This window comes from Leptonotus elevatus, chromosome 12 (assembly GCF_054856555.1).
Source record: "Leptonotus elevatus isolate MCC_2025b chromosome 12, RoL_Lele_1.0, whole genome shotgun sequence".
In the NCBI taxonomy this organism is placed as follows: domain Eukaryota; kingdom Metazoa; phylum Chordata; class Actinopteri; order Syngnathiformes; family Syngnathidae; genus Leptonotus; species Leptonotus elevatus.
Genome location: NC_141250.1, coordinates 9,849,885 through 9,859,142, shown reverse-complemented (window position 1 = coordinate 9,859,142; position 9,258 = coordinate 9,849,885). Strand labels below are relative to the sequence as shown.

Below are 9,258 nucleotides of genomic sequence, written 5' to 3'. Positions count from 1 at the left end.
TCTAGCCTTTACATTATCAGAAAACACTCCATCATAACGTATCTTTACGATTGACTGGCAGTGCTAAGTAGCTAGCTAGTCTACGTTCCTATAGTTGCCCATCACTGACTAAATTTAAGAAGCTAACCAACAGTGGTTCAAACATAAGGAATTGTAAGCAACATTTATTTTTTAGTTTTAGTAGCGAGTTAAAAAAAATAAAAATAAAATCCTGTAACCGACACAGGAGATAACCATTGAATTTTGGTGTATGCCAAATTAGCCCTTAGGCGGAGTGATATGTAAAGTTTAAAATCCAAGTGCCGTTGTACTGTATGTATAACACACAAAGCACACAATAAGTTACATAATCTGTTCTATACATATTTATTGTCACACTTTTTTTGCAATCACTGCTACCCACAAAAAAAAAAGTGAAAGACAAAGAAAAATCCAAATTAAATGTCTGTGGCATTTTTCATTGTTTGTTAGCATTGAGCTAGCAAAATTGTGTGGTTGTTTTGACAATTAATAATTCTCTTTGTAATGACTGGGAGTGGCAGCTAAACAAATCAAATTTACATCACTCTTATCTCAAGCTACCTCTGCATTTATTTATTTGGACCTATACTAGATTGGTTTTTAGCATGTTTTATGAATAAAAAATATGAACATCAATATGGCTTCAGTTTTTCTGTATGCAGTCCATTGGTGGATGTAGTGTGGACACCCGTGGACTATATACATCCTCAGTGGATTTTGGAGGTGTGAATCCCCATTTTTACCGGCAACACCAAGTCATATTAAAAAGTATATTATTAAGCTGCAAAAGAGGCACACAGTTGATTGAGACACGAGATTCAACGGCGGCGTCCATTCATTCCCGATCAAATGCTCCATTCATGAGTGAAATTAGCATCCGTCTGTCAGCCAGGAGGTGTGAATTCTTTCATCTTCCTCTCATGCTGCCTCTCAACTTGTGATGAGATGCATAACACACCACATGCACTTCACATGGAGGCTGCAGAAGCAAAATAGGGCGTCTGCCTCTCTCTTGTGGGGGGCCGTGGGCGATGCTCAGACGGGACTTCACTGCCTCCTTGTGGTGATTTGGAGATGTTTTCCCCATTATTGTTCCACCCATCCACCCACTCTGCCACTTGCCTTCATTAGGGTCACGAATGGGTTGGAACCTATTGTGGCTGACTTTGAATGAGTTGCATAGTTTGACAGCCAATTGCTTGAATTTTCCCCAACAATAAAATGCTTTTAGCGCCCTATATATCCCACAGAAATCATTCATTCATTATTTGTATACACAAGATATATGTAAAATCGTCCTGCCACTCAACAAGATTATAAAGTGTAGCCTATTGTATCATTATGTTGTTGTTGTTTTTTATATATTGCAATACTTGTGCAACCAAGTACTGACTTTACTTCTCCTTTGGTCTACCAGTTTACAATGAAACTTATATTATGAAGGTTTTATAAACTTTTTTTTTTAATAAGCCAATAATGTTATAACAGCGTTGTAAATCATTAATTAACAGATATAAACAAAACTTTTTTGTATTATTTAAAAAGTCAACAACGGAAACACACGTGAAGATAATCCTTTAGATGCTTACTGACTTCCATTATATAACGATGCACACAAGCTTTAACTGAGATAATTAGACGTTTAACCACCAGTCATAAGCTGATGACCACTACAGGCGATTCTTGGTTTACGACGGAGTTCCTAGGCAACATAACTCAAATTTGTATGTAAATCGGTATGTGGCTATCACTAACCCACAATAAGGCAATAGTCATAATTACAGCCAACGATATTAATATTGAAAAACCCTTCTAGGCCATAAATATAAATCAGTCAAACATTAAACAGGGGCCTTCCGAAACCAAGAACCCTGTACTGTTCAAAAGCTTTGGGTCACCTCACCACTGGGCAAACTCTCGTGCTTAAGGGCCTCATTTGATTTTTTTTTTTTTTATAGGGAAAAAGATAAGGCAATTGTTTTTTTCAATAAAAAAATATCATTTTTCTGCATATTTTTAAATGATTATTATTTATGATTAATTAGTCAGATTTAATCAAAATCATTTTAAGAAAGTTCTTCGTGTAAGAGTATTTTATTTTACCTAAAACAAACTATTCTTATTTAAATAAAAACATTCAACCAACTATTCTGAGGTGAATGATTTAAAAAATATATACATTTGAATTAACCAATTTGGCCAATTATGTTTGATCTAAAAGTCCACCCCCAAGAATCATAACGATAATCTTTTGTACTGTACTCTATCTAGTTCATTAACTCTTGATGGACTATTTCTGATTTCCAAGCGTTTCCCTGTTGATTCCCCAGTGTTAGTGGATCTTGATGCTTCGGCCAATCAGGAGAAAGAGGAGGCCGGCCAGCAGAGAGAAGAAGATGCCGATGGGAGCAAACATGAAGGAGAGACCATAGTTGAGGGTCAGCTGGAAATTTGAACACATGGTGGAACGCCGGTAATCCACGTAGACATCCACCACGTCCAACACCTCGATCCACAGCACGTACATCACCACCACACACAGCAGGAAGAAACCTAATAACAATGGGGAGGATTGTGTTATGACTGTGTTTTGGGTTGGGTTGTGGGGTCATTGTGTTATGATGTTGATGTTATCAGTTGTCATGCAGTTTCTATGTCATTTGTTTTAGCCACTGTCTAGTCTTATGCCGTTACTATGTTGCTTATGATAATGTTTGATGATATATTAGCCACTCTTAGTTTGTCTAGTTTTACACAGTAACTATGTCCCTTATGACATTATTGTTTGATAACGATGCACTGTATTGGCCACTCTTATTTTGTCTAGTCGTATACAGTTACTGTGTCCCTTATTGTATCAGTCACTCTTAGTTTGTCTAGTCATATGCCGTTACTATGTCCTTTATGATGGTGATGTATTAGCCAGTCTTAGTTGGTCTAATCATATGCCGTTACTATGTCCCTTATGATATTAGTCCGTCTTAGTTTGTCTAGTCCCATGCAGTTACTATGTCCCTCGTGATGGTGATGTATTAGCCACTCTTATTTTGTCTAGTCTTATGCGGTTACTATGCCCCTTATGGTGAAGATGTATTAGCCAGTCTTAGTTGGTCTAATCTTATGTAGTTACTATGTCCCTTATGATATTAGCCAGTCTTAGTTTGTCTAGTATTATGCAGTTACTATGTCCCTTATGATATTAGCCACTATTAGTTTGTCTAGTCTTACAGTATGTCTAGTCTTCATCAGCCACAGTGTGAATGTGTGAGCGCACAAATAATGTATCCATTGTGAAGCATCTCTGAGTGATCCAAAAAAGCGCTAAATAAATCTGATTCATTATTATTATTATTATTATTATTATTATTATTATTATTATTATTATTATTATTATTATTATTATTATTGTTATTATTATGGAGTTTCCTATCTCCCTTATGATGGTGATGTTTTAGCCATTCTTAGTTTGTCTAGTCTTATTCAGTTACTGATGATGATGATGTTTGATGATAATGTATTAGCCACTCAAGGTGGAAAACTGCTATATAAATGAATTACAATTACCATAAATCGCTTCAACACTTCAACACTATATATATGCAAAGATATCTGAAAATAACACATTTTCAAGGCACTGTTCAGTTGAAAGTCTCACCCGATACCAGGAAGAAGCCACCTCCCGTTTTGTACAAGCAGTGGCTGGCGAAGGGAGCCGCGCAGATGATGAAGAAGCCGGCGAGCACCACGGCCGCCACGCCGATGAGCATGAAAATGCTCCAGAAGCCTCTGTAGACTGAGAAAGAAAAAAAAAACACTCATTGCACATGGCTGCACGGAAAGATCATGAAATCAAATATACAGGGTAAAGACACCTACTTATGGCGGATTCGTAGGCCGTGGCGTTGTGCGTGTAATGGGACACCGGGAATGGGAAGAGGTAGGAGTGCATGCACACTTTTAAATGAGGTTGATTTGCTGTTGAGGAAAAGCCAAATAAAAAGGACATTAATGGAAAATGCATAAAACCCAGACACAACTCGAACATGAGCGCAACAACGTTGTGGAACGATCACAAGTTGGGATCTACTGGTCTTTGTTGAAGACAACATATCCAGTCAATGTAAAAGCAACGTGGTAAGCCTCAGTAGTTTCATTCACCTGAGACTGTTTGGTTGCCTGAGGTGCTGCTGTTTTGCTTAGCAACTATTTTCAAGTGGGCTGTGCGTTTCCTCTTTAATGCCTCTCTGTCATCTGAGATAATTGGAAATAATTCGCTGGGGAATTTTGAAAATATTGAAAGTTGGAGGCTTACCATGGGAATTACAGTAATTATTTCCATTAGTTTTCCATAGCATTTATCCTAATTAGGGTTGTGGGTGAGCTTGCGCTTACCCAAGCTGACTTGGCGAGAAGCGATGTACCTCTTGGAAAAGTCGCTGGCCATTTGCAGGTCACATATAAACAAACAATTGTTTACATTCACACCTATGTCCAATTTAGAGTCTTCAATGAACTAACATGGAAGGAAGCTGGAGTACCCGAAGAAAACACAAGCATGATTCAAGGTTATTGATAGGTAACAAAAATTAATGACATAACTAAAATAAAAAATAAAAAATGTAACAACATTATTATTTATGAAATAAAATAAAAACGAGAATGTTTAAGAAAAAAAAGATAACTAATTCAAACTGCATTTAACTTTTATAAAACTTAAAGTAACTAGTATAGCGAAATTGTCCTTTGTTTTTGTGCTTATCAAATTTCATGCATGCTGTTTTGGGGTTTATTTTATATATTTGTTTCTGGATTATTGTAGAAGGGGAAATGTCGAACAGTCATTTGGGAATTGTAATATATTTTATTACTCAATACTTAATTACCTTTTTTTTTTTTAAATCTTGCACTTAGCAAATAGTTCAAATAATAAACTAACACTAATACTAAAGCTAAAAAATTACAAATACACTTTAAAAATGTATTAAAATAATGAAATTAAAAACAAATTAAAAACAAAATAAAAACTATAATGAAAAATCCAAAATTATTATCACCCAAGCAGGTGTGACTCTAAATCTCTTGGCTGTGAGCCAGACATGCTAACAAGGTTGTTTGAAAAAATAAATAAAGATGACTTGACTTGACTTGAAATTGAACATTTTAGGTACATTTCTGGGAGCTTTCTGTCAAAAGTTTTGCGAAGGTATTTATTTGGACATATTATTATTTGGGGACTTAATCATCATAATCATTATTTTCTTGACAGATGGTATCTATGGAACAGTAATAGAATAACTACTTACGCCAATATTTTTTTTCCCCGTAGATGCAACATTAAATGACAGTAAACGTTGCCTCCATTGAACATATTGCCAATGAGTCCCATGCATCCAGTTTGCAGTTTCACCCAAAGTCCGACTTACTGAACCAAAGCGTCCACAGAAGGTCTTCTTCTTGCACGTTGCCTCCAAATGAGCACCTCCAGAAGAAGCCCTCGTGGTACAAAGTGACCCCACTGGTGGCGTTCTGTAGCGGCATATCACCACGCTGGAATGATTTAAAAAAAAAAATAATAATAATAATAATCTAGGAGTAGTGAGGTGCTCTAGAGTGGCCTGCGGGTCATTATGGGCAGGTGTGCCGCTCATCTTCCTCCATGCTTATCTTTGCTTCTCGCTATATTTGCACTTTGCCATGCCAGCTGCATACCACCACACAACCAATGCGGTGGGTAAAAAGAAGTTTTAAAAAAAGGAGCAATTATTGACAAATAACATACGATTCAATGATTTGAATGATCTGATTTTAGATCATTGAGAATTCTTAAAACTGTGTATAAATTGAATTTGTTGTCGTTTTGGGGCTTTTATCTGCAACATTATGGTAACAATATTTGAGAAATAAAGTGCAATTATTGTGTTATATATGATTTGTTTTGATTTTATGGCATTATACATCATCAGCAGGAGGGGGAAGACATTGTTTTTAACTCATTCACTGCCATTGACGGCTATAGACGTCAAACATTTATTTTAATTATTTCCATTAGTTGTTTTTTTTTAATTCCACTTTTGCTAAAAAGAGTATGAAAACCTAGAAGAAAAAAAATTATTGTAAATTTAGAACAGATATAAAATTTGTGATTAATAGTAAACTAATGAAGTAATGTGATTAATTACAATTTTAAAAAATTAATCACCTGACGGGCCTAATTTTAAAAAAAATTATTAAAAGTAAGGGCCGTTTTATATCGGTTATTAATGTACAATAAAAAATATATAGGTTTTCATAAAAATGAAATGAAATAAAAAATGGTTAAACTAATAGAAATAGTTCACATGAATTTTTGACGTCTATAGTCGTCAATGGCAGTGAATGAGTTAATTACATCACCCAAACCCAGCAATTATTGTTAAATAAAGTTATTTCTGTATTGAAACTGAAGGATTTTCAGTTTGGAATGATTCTGTCAGAGATCATCAGACAATTTGTTTAAGTTATTAGGTAAATACTTTCACTTCAACCAAATGCATCTCCTTATAAGCGATGAATAACTAAAAAGTAAGAATTATCCTTTTTTTTTAAGGCAGAATTTGTGACAGCCTTTCCACTGGCTTTCGTTATATTGTGCAGGCGTTCCTAATGTTTTGCTCGTTGAGTGACAGCCCCGCTCACAAACTAGTAACAGCTGTGGCTATGAGTGTATTCACAGTATATCCCCCTCTTTATATATCCCATCGCTATCGTCGAAAGCAAAAGCAAGACTCTCCCGTTGCTCTCTTTAAAGCGAGATGTGTTCTCGTTGCTGATATTTAATCTGACATCATTCCACCGCTGGGACCGCCGGTATTTGTTTTTTCTATGGCGCTGAAAGCTTTGCATTGCTGCACACACACTCAACTGTGAGTGTGATTACATGGAGGAGTCCCATGGCGATGCCTCTCCGCCATGCATTTCATCTCCTGATTGGGGCTTTCAGACGAGGAGAAACCACCTGGAATGTGATTAACAAGCGTAGGTACACAGTAGAGCCTCCAAAGTTGGACACAATCTGTTGAGTGACGCCGATGACTTCCAAGTTGTTTTGATTCTTTCTTTTTTTTGAAGGATAGAATGTAAATATAGAAATAATTGGTTCCATTTTTTCTTGCATTTTGTATATGTGCTACTTCTTCTGGTGTACGTGACTGGGCCACCAGAGGGCAGTATAATACAACATAGTGATACTCATGGTGACACTATTCTTCGCAGAAGATAAAGAATATATGCTTGTGAGTATTTTTGATCATTATCTGACTACATATTTTCCAACCATTGTGTTCAAATATCTGCTACGTAGCCCCTTCAGACACAATTTTTTTTCTGCTGGGCAAAATGCATTTATTTTTTGCTGATTTTGACTCTTTTTCCACGTAAGAACAACATGGAAATTTTTTGGGGGGGTTATCTTATGTTTTTAACTGTTATAGTGGACGCCAAGATAATATGGTTGTAAAGTGTTGTAAGCTTATAAGCTTATATGCAGCATTTTTAATAGGAGTGTGCAAAAAAATCGATTCTCGTAAGAATCACGATTCTCATTTAGTACGATTCAGAATAGATTTTATTTAAATTATTTTATACTGTCTTGCCTTTGTCTGTCCATTATTAGGAGCGCTGTTCATGTTGTACCCGGTTTGGCCACTTAGGGGCAGTGTGGTTCCACACAGATTAATACACTGTTAAGTGGTAGCCACATTAGAGAGTAGAAGGAAAAAGTCACAATCAAGTTATTCCAATGAAAGTTGTTGTTTTTTCAATGTGGAGCCGTTCTTTTGAGTGATAAAAGTGCCGCGAGTTGCGCGCTTATTAGCATTAGCGAGTCAGACTGGAGTAGATCATTACAATTCCTTGCACATCTATAGATTGAAGCATTCCTAATCGAAAATCGATTCTGAATCAAATCGCAGGCCCAAAAATCGGAATCGAATCGAATCGTGAGACATTCAAAGATTCCCAGCCCTAATTTTTAGCCTGAACGTCATGCAAATCACCTTGCAATTGTGATCATGAACTAGAGGTGTTGGCGTCATCCAAATGATGTTTTATTGGTTTAGATATTCGAATATTTCCTGTCCACTGGGACCATTTGTGGGTGTGAAAGGGTTAAAAGGTGACAACAGCTCAACACCAGTGCTATTCATTAGCCTTTAGAAATGCTATTTCCCACTATGTGTTAGCATTCAGCTAGCAGACTTTAAAGCAATGGTATGTGGTTGTTTTAAATACACAATGCGGCAATTCTGGGGAATTAAAATTCTGTACATTTGTGAGGTTTACACGGCTGGCGAGATTTTTTTTTTACATTTCAATCCCAAATCATTTCACATTTAGTCATTGAACTTGGTAAACAGCACAGTAATGAATCCGGTGATCTGTGTTCATTTTCCACCTACCGCCTCAGCAGAGCGGTCATCATCAGAAGGTGGACGGCAGCTCTCCGAGGCCAGCAGCCAGTAATCGGTTCCGAAAGAGAGCAGGATAAAGACCACCGCCAGGGCCCCGAACATGCCCGCAAAGAACAACGCCACGCTGAGCTTCATGGCCGCCAAGAAGGGGAAATAATGCGTCAGGGGTCCTGGAAGCGCGCTCGGTCTCCAGCAGCAGTGAACGCGTGTGACAATTTTGAGACGCTGGGGCACATCCACGCATCCACACCGGCGTGTCGAACCGTTCTATGTTTGACTGTTGACTGTTTTGCGCACATGACTCTTCCCTGGACACCCCTGCCCACCCATCACACGGCCTCTGTGCTATTTTTGAGGTCTGAGTGAAGGCGGCTGCTGCGCAAACACTCCAACTGCTGCGGGAGTGTGTAGGGAATGGGACCAGCAGCAACTGGACACCCAGAGTGGCGCGGGAATGTCAGGGTGAGACCGTAGGACACGACATTCCGCCCCAGTAGCATAGCACTCGTGATATATAATATTATCAGTGGTTGGCGATAAGTGGCCGAAAGGCTAGAAGAAGCACTGAACTCATTCTATTATTTGTTCTATTAAATTCAGTCAATTATATTAATTTATCCCCAACATCATAATTAATCTCTTAATTTTCCATAGCATTCTCTTGGCTGCACTTCTTCCAGTACATGTATGTCAATTTTTTTTTTTTTTTTGTCCAATCCGATTTCAGCTTCTATGTGTTGCCGTGGCAATCTCGTCAGCTCAGGGTCTTCGAAATCAGCAGTGCTTGCCG

At 37.5% G+C, this 9,258-nt stretch overlaps 1 protein-coding gene across 1 annotated transcript; it reads right to left on the bottom strand.

Annotated features, from left to right (window-relative positions):
- Positions 1 to 352: 352 nt before the first annotated feature.
- tmem182a (transmembrane protein 182a) lies at positions 353 to 8,783 on the bottom strand. The gene is made up of 5 exons (XM_086092104.1): positions 8,457 to 8,783; positions 5,445 to 5,568; positions 3,898 to 3,996; positions 3,677 to 3,814; positions 353 to 2,574 (listed from the first exon to the last, which is right to left on the bottom strand). The coding sequence occupies exons 1-5, from the start codon at positions 8,601 to 8,603 to the stop codon at positions 2,354 to 2,356; spliced, it is 729 nt and encodes a 242-aa protein (XP_085948230.1). The 5' UTR covers positions 8,604 to 8,783; the 3' UTR covers positions 353 to 2,353.
- Between the last annotated feature and the right edge of the window lie 475 nt (positions 8,784 to 9,258).